Raw genomic sequence first — 13,843 nt, 5'->3', positions numbered from 1 at the left:
CATCGTTACTCCTAGAAACGAATCCTCTCATCACTCTGATAATCTAATCAGAAGAAATATCTCAATGGCCTTATTAGCCACAGCCGCCTGAGTTAATTCTATTTAAGTCATGGCAAACGAATTGAGTAAAAGCCATTAGTAACATAAAGGAAAATTTGTCATTGAGTGATGAGAGGGTCACACAGGATTGGCCTTTAAATCCTCAGCTTCTTTCTCAGTAGGCCTCGCCACCCATCCAAGATAACACAAAATGAGAAGTGGATGAAACAAATGAGGACACCAAAGGTACTGTGAAACTGGATGCTGGCAGCAGTGAGAAATGGGGTCTGTTGGGTTCTGAATGACGGAGCCTCCGATAAACTTAGGACAGCCCCATGGCTCCAGTGGGGCACAGGTATCAATCAGTGGGACAACAGGACTAACATGGCAAGGGGAAGGGAGTGGGATCTTCCGAGGAGAGGAGAAAAACCGGCTCAAGATCCCAGGGAAAGGCTGTCTGACAGCTCGCTGGGATGGATGGAAACATGGAGAAAGCATTCCCTGAGCCAGGGAAGCTTGCCACTGGGAGGTGTAACCTCTACCTTGGCTTAGAACCGTTTGCAGACTGGAGACATCTATATTGTGAAACACTGACTTATAGGACCTGGTGAAGACTTCTTTAGATTAGCGTGGCTTACTGCTGCCATAGGCAACTGTGCCAATCTAGACAGGGATGGTGGCTAACATTGAATAACTAGTAATATACAATCCCTCCTCCCCGCAAATATTATGGAACTAAGAAGAAACCACTTAAGAGTAACTTTTCCCTAGTGCCTGGAACTTTGTGGTCAACAAATGAGGAAGAAACGACACAGAGATGAAAGGTGAACATTCACATGGTGTCTCATGAAATGGGAAAACTTCAGGTGGGGGAGGGAGAGTTGTGATTTCATCAGTCCTAGGTGTTTGGCTGAGCACCACCCCGGGCTGGGAAGAAACCTATCTATAAAAACGTTTCTTTGGGTTCACTCCCCAAGGCCTATCCCTGGAAGTGAAGAGGTAGCCTGGGCTTGACCTGGGAGGGGAGGGCAGATGGAGAGACATTTTTTTTTTTTTGTCCCTGTGCGCTGACGCTGCTCATCCGTCCCCAGGAACCTTGGGGCGTACGCTCACCCAGTTCTTTCTCTTCTTCTTCTTGGAGTCGCTCTCTATGTTGCTACCCACGCTGGAGTGGCTGGTGGCGCTGTTGATGCTGGAGACGCTGTCGGAGGAGTGCTGCCTGCGGATGCGGAGGTCGGCCGACTGCGAGGGGCCATTGCCTGGGAAGCCAAGGCAGGAGATGAGCCGCTGAGCCCGCGCCCATATCTCTGTCCCCAGAAAGAACCTGTGCGTCTACATCCACACATGCGTGACCCCCAGGAACTTCCCATTCGTCACCCCACTCTATTGCCTAGTGGTTCTCATGGGCCTTGGGTGGGTGGGTGGGTGCAGTGTCTTCTTTAAAGAGATGAAGTCGCGCTCTTTCTGCTTTGCAGAACAGGAGTCAGGCAGCCAAAACACCAGCTCGCTCAAGCCTTGCCGAGTCACGCAAGTGCGGTTTTGATCTGCATCAGGCGTCACCTCTGTTGTCAGCCCCCTCCCTCACCAGAGCAGCTCCTGACCACCCCTTGGAAACGCCTCGCGCCCACCTCATCTTGGGGCCCTAAGACATGTTTTTTTTTTTTTTTTCTCACCCAGGAATGCTCTTTGCCCTCCACTCTGCCAAGCCAGCCCTGGCTAATCCTCCCCGTTTCAACTTTATTGCAACTTTTTCAGGAGGTCTGTTCTCTGCAGCCACAGTTACTGCCAGAGGTAGCATGGCTTGCAACGGCAGCGATACTGAGATCAAGCGGGCAGGAGACTTTCTCATGCACACAGCCCTATGTGTCTACACGGCTGACTTTCAGAGCATCAGAGTCGGACAGACTAAGGTTCTAGGCCCCCTTCTCCTCCTCACTACTCTGAGAGGCCAGGGCATGGCCTCACCTCTGGCACGCAGGTGTTCTTATCAGTACAATTCAGAGAGAACCAATATCATCCTCAGAGGGTGGTCAGGGAAAGGAAAGGAGCTGACTGATTAAAAGCACCTAGCCTTGTGCTGAGACAGTAAGTACTCTATAAATGTCAGCACCACTACTCCTATGATTACTGTTGATAGCAGTATTGCAGGAGACTCTTCATTTTCATGCCCAGTTTCCCTGCCCCCAAGTAAGATATGCAAAGACCAAGCAAAATTTACTTAAATATTTTTCTGGATGCATAAGAGAGGAATACATTTCAGTCTATATCACATCAGGACTTTTTTTTTTTTAAAGTGTCAGTGAAATTAGGGGCTGTGAAACACTTTCCTTCCAGAATGTATTTTCTTTTTTTTTTTTCCCAGAATGTATTTTCTCCCACCATTGTGATATGACAGAAAGGAGGATGAGTGGGAATAGCTATCCCGCCAGAAGCCAGAAATAAATGGATTAAGACTGTTTCTCTTCCAGGACCTGTCCCACTGACTCGGGCCTCCACCCTCTGACTGGGAGAAAGGCTACCTCCTGTGCTGCCAAGGGAAAGTTCCTCAGGGCCGGCCCGGCCTCGGACCGGAAGCCATTTCTCTGCCTCTACCTTTGCAGTTGAGTTCCGGGGTGTTAATCACTCCGTTGATAGCAGCCTGAGCAGCTGCATTCTGTTTCTTCAGCAGCTCGATGGTTTTTCTTAACTCATTCAGCTCTGAATCCTGAGGAAACAAACAAACAAACAAAAAATCCAATCATCTGAAAATGTTCCTGTACAGAGTTCAACTGAAGTGCAACTTGGCTTCAAAAGTGGGGTGGGACAGACAGGCAGGAGTTCCACAAAACCCATGTCTGAAACATTAAGCTGAGCTAGTTTTCCCCCAGCACACCAAAGCACTGGGAAGAAGGCCAGGGGGTCAGCGGCCACTAGAGTGAAGTCCTCTTTCCACTCGTCAGACCGACTCCTTCTGACCAATTCCAGCTTCTCAGAAAGTGCACTGAAATCTCTGCAATGAATATGTATGGGAGAGGACTGCATTGCACTGTCACTGTCGTCCTGTTGTTCATCGATTTGCTCGAGCGGGCACGAATAACGTCTCTCATTATGAGACTTGTTGTTACTATTTTTGGCATATTGAATACGCCACGGGGAGCTTGCCAGGCTCTGCCGTGGGGGTGGGATACTCTCGGTAGCTTGCCGGGCTCTCTGAGAGGGGCGGAGGAAATGAACCCGGATCGGTAGAGTGCAAGGCGAATGCCCTACCGGCTACGCTATTGCTCCAGCCCATGGGAGAGGAAAAGGCGTCTATTTTCTGGCTTGTTGACTCTGCATCTCAAGGAAAAGGCGTCGTTCCTGCTTACCTTCTGCTCGGCCGTCATGGTCAGACTCTGGAGCCTGATGGTCATGTTTCCTAGGCTCTGTTCGAAAGCTGCCACGAGATGCGCCTAGAAGGGGAAGACAGCCTCAGTGGTCGGACCTGCAGGGTCTGACGGCCTCCGGGGAGATCCTCTGGGGGCTGGGGGCCCTTTTTCAAGTACTCCAGTCTCACAAACCTCTGTCCCCCTCGCTCTCTGGAGCCTATTACTCTAGAGTTTGTTTTGCCCCACCTCAAAGCCCTCTTCCCAGCGCCCAAATGCCCAAGCTGTAAAGTTCCTTCTCAAAAGATCTGCCTGTGGGACACCCCCGAGTCTTCAGACTGGGTTAGTTCCCCCAGGGTCATCTCCAGAGCATGCTGGCCTGCCGTCTGTGCTTGGTGGCGGCAGCCTAGAACACGTGTCTAATCTTGTGAAGGATGACTTCTCTCTCCCCTGCTTCACTGCAGGACGACCGTTGGCTCCCCAGGCCCACAGGAGAGACACCTACTGAGCATGTCTGAAGGTGAGTGAACAAAGTGGTTGGCAGGATCCTGGTTAATAAAAAGCGACTGAAAGGCCCATCAGCTATTTCCTTGGGGACACTTGCCCTGGCTACCCCGGGGAGTTCTGACTTCTTCCCAAGCTCTCTGATGTGCTTCTTTCAGAACACAGGCATCACATGCACCATCATTTTACATATTACTGCAATGCATTTTTTTAAGATGCTGCCAATTATACTTGAAGTTGGCATCTAGTGTTCAGAGATGTTAAAAATGTGGGACAAAAAGATGTATCACAGAGGCAACACGTGTAGAGAATATGCCACTCTACTGCGGCTACCTTCTCGGGGACCCTTTGCAGGAGCAGGAAACAACTTCTGTGTCCTTAAATTAAGTCCTGGGACACAGAGCAGGAGGTGAAATATGGCCCCCACTCATGGAGGCTCCTGATAAATATTGTTTTTTTTTTTTTTTTGGTTTTTTTTGGGTCACACCTGGCGATGCACAGGGGTTACTCCTGGCTCTGCACTCAGGAATTACTCCTGGCGGTGCTCAGGGGACCATATGGGATGCTGGGATTTGAACCCGGGTCGGCCGCGTGCAAGGCAAACGCCCTACCCGCTATGCTATCACTCCAGCCCCCTGATAAATATTGTTAAAACCAAAAAAGAATGGGGGTCTGGGGGCCGGAGCGATAGTACAGAAGGTAAAACATTCGCCTTGCACACAGCTGACCTGTGCACACATCGGGTTTGATCCCTGATGTCCTATATAATTTCCCAAGCACTGCCAGGAGTGATTCCTGAGTGCAAAGCCAGGAATAACCCCTGACCATTGCTAAGTGTGACCCAAAAATTGAAAAAAAAAAAGAAAAGAAAAGAATGGAGGTCTGTCTTCTTATCCAATTGACCTCAGTTTCTTTCTTTTATTTTCTTTGTTTTTAATGTAGGAGTACTGCTATTTATTCAGCCATTGATTAAGATGATTGAATTGACCTCCGTTTCTGGGGGGACATTTTCATTATTTTTTTTCTTCCAAGGTAATTAGCAATATTAAGTGAAACAAAAAGTGAACATGCATGTACAAGGGCATTTCCTAAAGAACTGCAGTGGCCCTGCAAAGAAGAATGAGTGGATTCTGTGAAGAAAGGAATAGGACTGAGACAGTGACTAAGGGACCCTGAGAACAGAGGAATAGGGACAGAGAATGAACTCTCCAAGGCAGATGCTGTCCTGCACCAATGAACACTGAGGCCCGGCTCTGCGAAACGCGCTGCTGGGCACTTTCATCACTGTGTGACCTCCAGAGGGAACTCACACAAACCTAGCAACGGCCCCTCCCACCCCTGCGCTATATAGTACAGCCTGTCGGGACCACTGTCACACCGGAGTGGCCCACCATTGACCAAAATATCTGTAGGTGACACAGGACTGTAACAGAAGTCTACAAGGAGGAAGGCGAAGCGTCTGCAGAGGAAAGTTGAGTCTTGGGAAAAGTGAGCTTGGATCATGCGGCCAAGTTCCACAGAAGCTGACTGACGGGCATAGCGCAGAGAAGTGCAGGCTGGGGGAGAGTTGTCATCTTGGGCAAAGAGGTGTGGCGTGGCCATTTCAACGAAAGGAGAGAGTTGATGAGTCAGAGGCCTTTGCAACCATCTTCATCACACAAGGGAGAGTTCTGAGGAGAAGATGTCTATAGAATTTGGTGCTGAGTTTTGTTTTTTTTTTTCCCCTCCTTCAACAGCACTAAAAAATGGTGAGGAACTGAGAGTAATACAGCACTTATAATAGATGTGCTGGACTGGCGAGTTTCTTTCTGACTGCATGCCCTCTCTCTGCCAAAAGTTAAGAGAATGCCTTGCATTTTCAAGGAAAGAGATAGGGCTTGGCTTGCCCCAGAGAATGTTGTAAAACCAAAGCCATACAGTGGACAAAGGGAATGAGCCAGGGCAGAGAGGGTGAAAATAACATGCCCGACATGCACTTCAGAGAAATCGCAAGGCCACATTTAAATGACAGATCTTGTATTTATTTCACCAATTCATTTGAGCACTCCCCATATCTGTGGGGATTCATATTTTCTATTTAATTACAAACAAAAACAAAGCTCTGACCCCTCGGAGGCTGCTGTTGAGAAAGTATTTTTGAAAGCCCAAGAAGAAACCGCATTTGCTCTGAAGAATGGGAGGATCGCGTTTGGCTGGCTAGGGAAGAACTGGATTTAGGTCATAAGTGCATTAAAGGAATACAGGCCCTGGCCATTTAGAGCCTAGTGTAGACCCACACAATAGCCTCCTTCTCATATTCCCAGGGAAAACAAACACGAGTGGTAGAAAAACACCCAGGGAAGGTGGCTGTGAGTAGTTGGTCCTAGAAAAACAAACACAGCTTGGCCCGAGAGAAAGACAGCAGACAATTAAAAAAAAAAAAAAGTTAGCACTGCTGGTGGTGTGTGTGGTAAGACTAAATATTTGCTTTAAAACAACACTAGATCCAATGGCTTTTGTGAGGAGTACAAGCAACCTTCTGGAATAATCATAACGTAAGGGATCGATCTCTCTGTCACTCTTCTGGAACAAAGAATTCCAAGAGGTCCAAATGCAAGGTCTCTTATTGTGTCCCTGGATGCATTAACGCAAGTTCATGAGTAAGTAAATTAAATGCTACTTCTTGATTAGTATCAGAGTAGCAATGAACAGCTAAGGTTCTTGACAAGAAGAGAAGCTCCAAGTCCCGTGGAGGGGGTTTGCTAACATTCAACCATCAGGCTTAGATCCAGGAGGCCAGAGCTCATCAGCCTGGCTGGGCTCTGGATTCAAATGTACTGATCTGGTTGCCAACGTGAACACTCCACCCACAGAATACTGTTTATCTAAACAGGGTCCCAGGCTCAACATGCAGACCTCACCGCAATGTCTGATGTTCTTTTGGTAGTTAATGATGGTGGAAGAGGTCAAGAAAATAAATAAGCATTGCAAAACACACAGTGGCTTAGAATGTGAGAGCTTTGAAGGAAAAAAAAATACCAGAACTGTCTCTTTGCAGAAATGTGAGGCACGCCGGGGAAAGAATAATAGTGACAGCAGATCCCAGTTACTGAGCTCGTAACTCACGCCTGGCACTGAGCTAGGCACTCCCCGGGCAGACTTTCAAGAACAATGACATTCTAGAGCAGACTCGGACGCAAGCTGGAGCAAAAAACACCAAGAAACCGATTCATTTCTGGTCCAAGAAAGACAACCTCTAGAAACTGCTTTCCTTTAATGGTAGATGGAGGGCTGTACGGGTGGGTCTCTGCAAGCCTTGTGCACACACATTCCAGGGCCTCTGACTGAGATGCAGAAAAGTTTGGGCCCAGAGGCCCCTCAGTACTCCCAGAAACCTTAAGCGTTCTACCTTCTGAGATCAGACGAGCTCAGACGCGTTCAGGGTGGTATGGCATAGACCTGCCGCACAGCTCTGAATCTCTGCAGCTTCCTGCTCAGCCTGGACCCCCTTTTCTGGGGCAGGCAGCTGGGGTGACAGGCCTGCCTCTGCTCTAACTCGTCGAATCCTCCAGCGCATGTGAGGGTGCCTCCTCCAAGGCTTCGGAGCCCCTTCCGACCCCCCTCTCTGTTGCACACTCACTGGGAGGGCTCCGCCGACTTCCCAGGAAGTCCATGTCCCCTTCCAGCTGACACCCTGGGCGGTAGGATGTGACCCTCATCTTTCTTCAATGCCTCCTGACACCCCGTTTCCTTCCTTTTTCCAGCCCCATTCTCCCTCATATCCAAACCCAAGATGCTAAAGTCGCTGAGCTATTTAAAGCTTTCAAATGCACCCAGATCTTCACCTTGGATTTTTTTTTTTGCATAAATTAGCCCCTTGGTTAAGACACTGTCCTCCTCTCTGTCAGATGTCACTGCTCCTGGATGCTTCTCCTGGCTTCCCCTGAGCCCACAAGGGCTGACTGAGGGACTCCCTCTCTACACTCCCACAGCCTCTGTCACCAGTGCGAGCTACTGGGTTACGGCAGGCCCGTTTTGTCTCTCTGTGATACCGGAGACGAACGGGAAGTTCACGGCGACTCTGCTTGCTTTGCAGTTGAACCCACAGTGCCCGGAGCATGGCTGGCACAGGAACAGTTGCTGAATTGAAAGCTGCTTGGCGGTGGCGCCGGAACAGTCATGGTGTGTATTATAATTACAGAACAGCCTGCAGTGTATTGTCGTGTCTTCCGTTTACTCCCCACACCACCCGCCCAAAGATAAACATTTTTTTTTAAAAAGAGAAAGGGAGGGGACCCAAGGATAGTACAGCATATAGGGCACTTGCCTTCCATGTGGCTGACCCGGGTTTGCTCCCTGACATCCCATATGGTGTCCTGAGCCCACCAGGAGTGATTTCTGATTGCAGAGCCAGGAGTAGCCCCTGAGCACTGCCAGATGTAGCCACCCCCCCCAAAAAAAAAAAATCACACACACAAAAAAAACCCACAAAAATAAATGAATAAATTATTATTTTTTTAAAAAAGGAAGGAAGGGAAATGAACACTTTACTCAGCTTTTAATATCTGATCAATTTGATCGTGGGAGGTAGTTAATATATCCTTCCCTATGTCAACTTATAGCAAGCAAATCCAGTCTTGGTAGGTGTTTTTTGTTTGTTTCTTTTTGGGGTCACATCTGGCAATGCTCAGTGGTTATTTCTGACTCTGCACTCAGGAATGACTCCTATGGAATGCCGGGGATCAAACCAAGGTTGGAAGCATGCAAGGCAAAAGTCTTACCTGCTTGCTCGCTGTATTATCTCTCCGCCAGCTCCAGCCTTAGTAGGTTAAAGAATTTGCCCAGAGCAGTGTTAGGGAGTGCATGGGCGCCAATATTCACTCAGTGGTAGACTAAAGCGAGCCCTGCAACCCAGTGGTGCTCAGGGGGCAGGAAGCCCTGCACTGAAGCTCAGAGGCAGTGTGGAACCAGCCACTCTGAGGGCTGCCGCCCAGGGTCTACACTCACATTTGCAGTCAGCTGAGTGGTCAGCGCAGAGACCTTCTCCTGGGAGGCGTCCAGCTCCCGCCGTAGCTTGCGAATCTAAAGATAAGCGAGGACAGTTATTGGCTTTGGGAGTCCGTGTCCAGATTGAGCTGGGTAAAAAACATCACTGAGAAGCTTGTGGGGGAAGAGATACAACCAGCAGATGTTCCCTTACCTCAGACTGGCACTTTTCTTCCGGCTGTGAAGAAAACATACAGAAATCAGACAGTTGCAGAACATAAGGAGCATCACACCAGTGACACACTACAGGGCAGTCCAGTTCACCTTCAGGGAACACCATCACTGTTGGAGATTTGTTTTTTCTCTTCTCTGATTAAATGGCCTCGATTCACGTGACCAATCAGAAAAACCAAACACAAAAAGTTTTCAGTTTTAGAAAATTAGAAAGAATTAGAGAACCCTTTCAACTCCAGGGGTTGTGCAAAGCCCCTGCCAGACCATGAAGATGGAGCTCTGGAGGGTAGGGCAGTTGCTGTGGGGAGAGGCTTCTCGGGATAAGGGGGTGAGTCAGGGCTGGGTGGCTAGGCACAGCAAATAAAAATGCAGGGGCTGGGCTGGAGAGATAGTATAGTAGGTAGGGCGCTTGCTTTGCACTTGGCTGACCCGGGTTTGATCCCTAGCATCCCATATGGTCCCCCAAGCTAGCCAGCAGTAATTCCTTAGTGCAGAGCCAGGAATAACCCCTGAACATCAACACAAAACAAAACCTTAATAGGCCAGTTTACTCTGATTCTTTTTTAGTTTTGGGTAGTTAAAGTACATCCCACGAAATACCAGGGACATACTAGAAAGCTGCTCATCAGTTCTTGGAATTCTAATGTAGCTGGGGATCGGGGTTTTATGTGATAGTCCTCTCCTCTGAGGACAGGACAGAAGCACAGAGGTTAATTCTGTCCTTTTGCCCGCCCCCTTCCTTCTCTTTCCTTAGAATTTTGTTGCAGGAACAGCAGCAGAGACTGAAGGCGCCTCAAGCGAGCGGCTGGAATCCCCCTACCCACCAGACTCCTTAAGCACTGAGGGTGGATGTCACCTGTACCTTCTTGCTGCCCCACCCTGAGGGTCCTGATTACCTGTGACCCTGGGGAGAATGGGCAAAGCCATGGCACTTCTTGCTCACAGAACTTTCCATGTTGGGCCCGATCTGGCGTAACACAGCTAACCATCAGTCCAAGACTATCTCTCTCCTCCTATGGGGGGAAGCTTTCCTCCACCCTCTCCTCCAGTTCCCCCGGGGGCCCGTGAAAGATGAAGCCCCTCCTGCATTCTTGGAAATGTTGGAAGAAGTTCCTTCCTGTTCCCTCCTGCCCACCTTACCAGGAGCTCTTCCCCAGGGCAAAACAGTGACTCACAAGCCAAGAAGTGAGTGAAAATCAGCTAAGCACTCTATTTTCTTCTTGCATTCATGCTCTGTGTGATTCAACTTTACTAGTAATTTTACTGTCATTAAAAAAAAAATCAGAACCTGGTTTTTCTACTTCTACATAACTTCAGAATTCGGAGGGCTGGCGTTCATTAGACGCTGAAGATGTGGCACTTGTCAGGGTAGATGTTCTCTGATCTCACTTCACATACTGATGAGCTCCCCAGTGCCTAAGCGGGTCCCCTCTGCAGCAGAAACGAAGTTCCAGCTACGCTGGGCCAACTCATCTAACCCTTGCAGACACACATGAAGGTACGTTAGCTTGTACCTCTTCTGAGGCTCATAGAAGTTAGTGATCGTGGCAAAGCCATTGAACTGGGCAGTCTCACCTAAGAAGGTCTCTGGGGAGCAAGCTGGGAGATGTCTCCTTGGGACCCACTCTTCCACTCCTCCAAATGTCTACCAATTTTCATTGATTTTCTATTATGTGCCAGGCCTGCTCTAAGAATCGAGACACATCTGTGAATAGGATTCTCTGCCCCACGTTGCAGACACTGTGGTAGTAGTAACTGGTGCTCAGTGAGAGCCTGCCATGCGTCAGTGGCAGGTTCAGCCACCCTTTGTATGCATTATACACTGAGTCCACATAGAAACCCTTAGCGGGTATGACAACTATTGCCATCACTATTCCAGATAAAGGGTACTGAAGTCAAGTATGTACCCCTGGCCATAGCCGGTAAGTGATGAGCTGGGACTGGAGCCAAGGTAATCTGGCCCCAGAGCTTTGGGTCTTACCCAGCATACTCGAACACTCTTTCACTCCAGCTACATGCACGTGGAAGCTTTCCAGAAATTAAGCCCTGATTTCTGCATCTGACCCAAAGGTGAAAAGTCAACAGCAAGACTGTCACAGTTATTCTAAGGTTTGGAAAGTTACTGGAGGCAGGCGAGCAGCGAGAGGCAGCCTTACAAAGCCAATCCTCCTTCTGATCTCTGAGAACAGACCTGACACTCCTCTGTGCCTCTGCCACTGTCCCTTCGAAGTGCATGGAAAAAACAAGCCAGAGGCTTTAATGAGGCTCCTCGGATGGTCTTGACTCCAAGGGCTGGCCGAGTCGTCTCCATATAGCTATTGTTAGGCATCGTGCTGCCTTTTGTTTTCTCCGTGACCCAAAAAATCGGTCTGCAATCTTCAGAGAGAATGATCATTCTTGAACAACCAAGGATTAGAAACTTCAGGGGAAAGATTTGAAATTATCAGCCATATCCCGCACTCAACCATAAAAACAGATGGTTTGGCCTGGGTTTAAAGACTTCGAAGACTCCCTAGAGCTCCCCCTGCAACCTGTCCTTTTTTATTCCCTATCCGCCCCCAGCCCTGCTCTCATTGTCTCCGTTGGTGATGTGGCGATGACAGGGGATTGGTGGTGGTTGTGTATGCCCGGCTGTGATGCTCTGTGCATTGATCTTTAACATCGCCCAGAGTCTCACATCAGGTTGTGGTGCTCGCACACTTGGCCATGGTTGCTCACCAAGGTGTGTCCTCCTCTAGTGGCAGAGCTTGCACATGTGTGATCTGGAGGTCACACTCCTAGTCGAGGCATACAGGTCTTCACTGTAGTGCTCCTTAAGGCTGCTGCAGCACTTGCACATATTCACCACAGGTCACACTTCCAGTATGTAGTGTTCACACATCTTTTTAATTGTGTGGTGTTCACTGGGGTCACATCCCTTCTTGTGGTGTCACCACAGGTCAAGCTGTGGTATAACCAGAAATTACTTGTAACACTAGGGATCACACACTGTAGAGCTGATAAGATCATGCTTGGCACATGTGGGACACTGGGGATTTGAACTTGCAACCACACATCTCCAGGGCAACATGCTGGCTCTAAGCCACTGTGCTATCTTCCGCTGGGTCCTCTTTTCAGAAATGTGAACTTACTTGCCCTGAGCTTTGCAGAGGTCATGCACATTTGCTTCAGAATTTCATCACCAACTGGCTGATAACGGATAAGGGCTTGGAGGTGGCAGAGTCCAGCCACAACTACAGTCTCCTTGAAATGAGTTGACTGCTCCTATCTAAAGGAATGGGAATTCGGCCAATTACTTGCTCAAAGGCCTGTGGAAGTAACCTTGTCTCAGAGAAGGACCAAATAGAGGAGGTTCATGAGAATCTTTAAATCCTTGAAGGGGGGGTGGGGAAAGGCCCCGAGTTGTGGGAACCTCAGATCACCAAGCCTTGTTCTCATAACCGAGAGCAGTGACACCTAGAATAAGGTGGCTCTGAGTTGACTTTGCAGGCAGTGAGAAAGAATGCAGATGGCGACATCGTAAGTCTCTTGCTATTCAGATGTACATGGAATGAAGCATGTTTGCAGTCTGATAATTGGGGCATTTCTATCAACTCAGAAAAGAAAATTTTTATATTTCACAAAAACTGGATGCCCACACACAGAGAGCCACAGTCACGGGAAGAAAGACCTTTGTCTGCCAGGACTTCCAGGCTGTGGCTGGGAGCTTCCCTTGAGGCTTTCCGACCTCCGTGTTCTGAGGGAGGTGCCGACACTCATGCCCTTCCCTGCTAAGGCTGGCAGATGCAGGCCTGCCTCAGCATTCTGAGAAGGACCCATTTGCTCTGACAGGAAACCTGAGGGACTCCCTGGAAAACGGCAGCTCGGGCACAGCAATGCCCTCTCTGGCTGCCGGTACTGTCCTAGTGAAATGGGAGTCTACATGCCTCAGAGTGAGACGGGGCTTCAGGCTTGCTCCTCGTTCAGCAGCACCATCTCTCTACCCAACCCACATACTCTCCACACCTTAGCCCAGGCGCTTGTATATTTGCTTGGCCGTCAATGCTGCTAAGAGGATCCGCTCTAGGATGGAACGTACCAGCCCCGACACACAGGGCCGTTTCACTCCAGAAGATCTGAGCTTCTCCACTGGCTGACAGCAGGAAGGCCAGCCCTCCGTTTTCCTGGGTAATGGTCAAAAAGGAAAAGAAAACCCCCTCGGCAAGTTTACAAAATACAAATTCCTTGAAATGAAGTCAGGGACTCTGTGATGAAATGTCACGCAAGATGACCCGCCGAGGACAGAAGTCATTCGAAGTTGAAGTTGAAGTGGGTTTGGGAGGAGCTGAGGAGGATTCTAAATCCTCTAAGTCAATGTCAGTTGTCAGTGAAGACTATTACTATGGGTCACGGAAAGAAGTTATACTACAATCTCCATCTCCTTCTAGGAGGGCATATTTTTGGGGTGGGGGTGGAGGTGTGGGGTTGGAGGTTTACACTGGGAGGGCCACTCCTGGTCATGCTCAGGGGACCACATGGTGCCGGAATCAAACGTGGGGCTCCCACATGTGAAGCAAACACTCTAGCATTTTGGCTTTCTCCCCACTCCTGCAACAACATTTTTTTTTTAACAGCAGGCTCCAGTCAGTCTGTCCTGCTACACATCCAGAAACCTGAAACTACCTACAACAGAACTAGCATACCATCTGCCCCCCCCCCCCCCGAGAATGATGGGCCAAAGCATTTCCGGTTATTGATCTTTTTTTTTTTTTTCCTTTTTG

The 13,843-nt window shown here is 49.0% G+C and overlaps 1 protein-coding gene across 9 annotated transcripts in view; it reads right to left on the bottom strand.

Annotated features, from left to right (window-relative positions):
- The window catches only part of NAV2 (neuron navigator 2), an 822,512-nt gene that overhangs the window by 39,389 nt on the left and 769,280 nt on the right, over positions 1-13,843 (bottom strand). For all 9 annotated transcript variants that reach the window (XM_055141684.1, XM_055141686.1, XM_055141678.1 and 6 more), the window contains 5 exons: positions 9,064-9,087; positions 8,871-8,945; positions 3,384-3,467; positions 2,632-2,743; positions 1,153-1,298 (listed from right to left, as the gene is read on the bottom strand). In XM_055141684.1, the coding sequence (XP_054997659.1) occupies positions 1,153-1,298; positions 2,632-2,743; positions 3,384-3,467; positions 8,871-8,945; positions 9,064-9,087 (441 nt within the window). The remainder of the gene's footprint in view (positions 1-1,152; positions 1,299-2,631; positions 2,744-3,383; positions 3,468-8,870; positions 8,946-9,063; positions 9,088-13,843) is intronic.

This window comes from Sorex araneus, chromosome 6, assembly GCF_027595985.1.
Source record: "Sorex araneus isolate mSorAra2 chromosome 6, mSorAra2.pri, whole genome shotgun sequence".
NCBI classification, from domain to species: Eukaryota; Metazoa; Chordata; class Mammalia; order Eulipotyphla; family Soricidae; genus Sorex; species Sorex araneus.
This window is presented reverse-complemented; position numbering and strand designations above follow the sequence as displayed.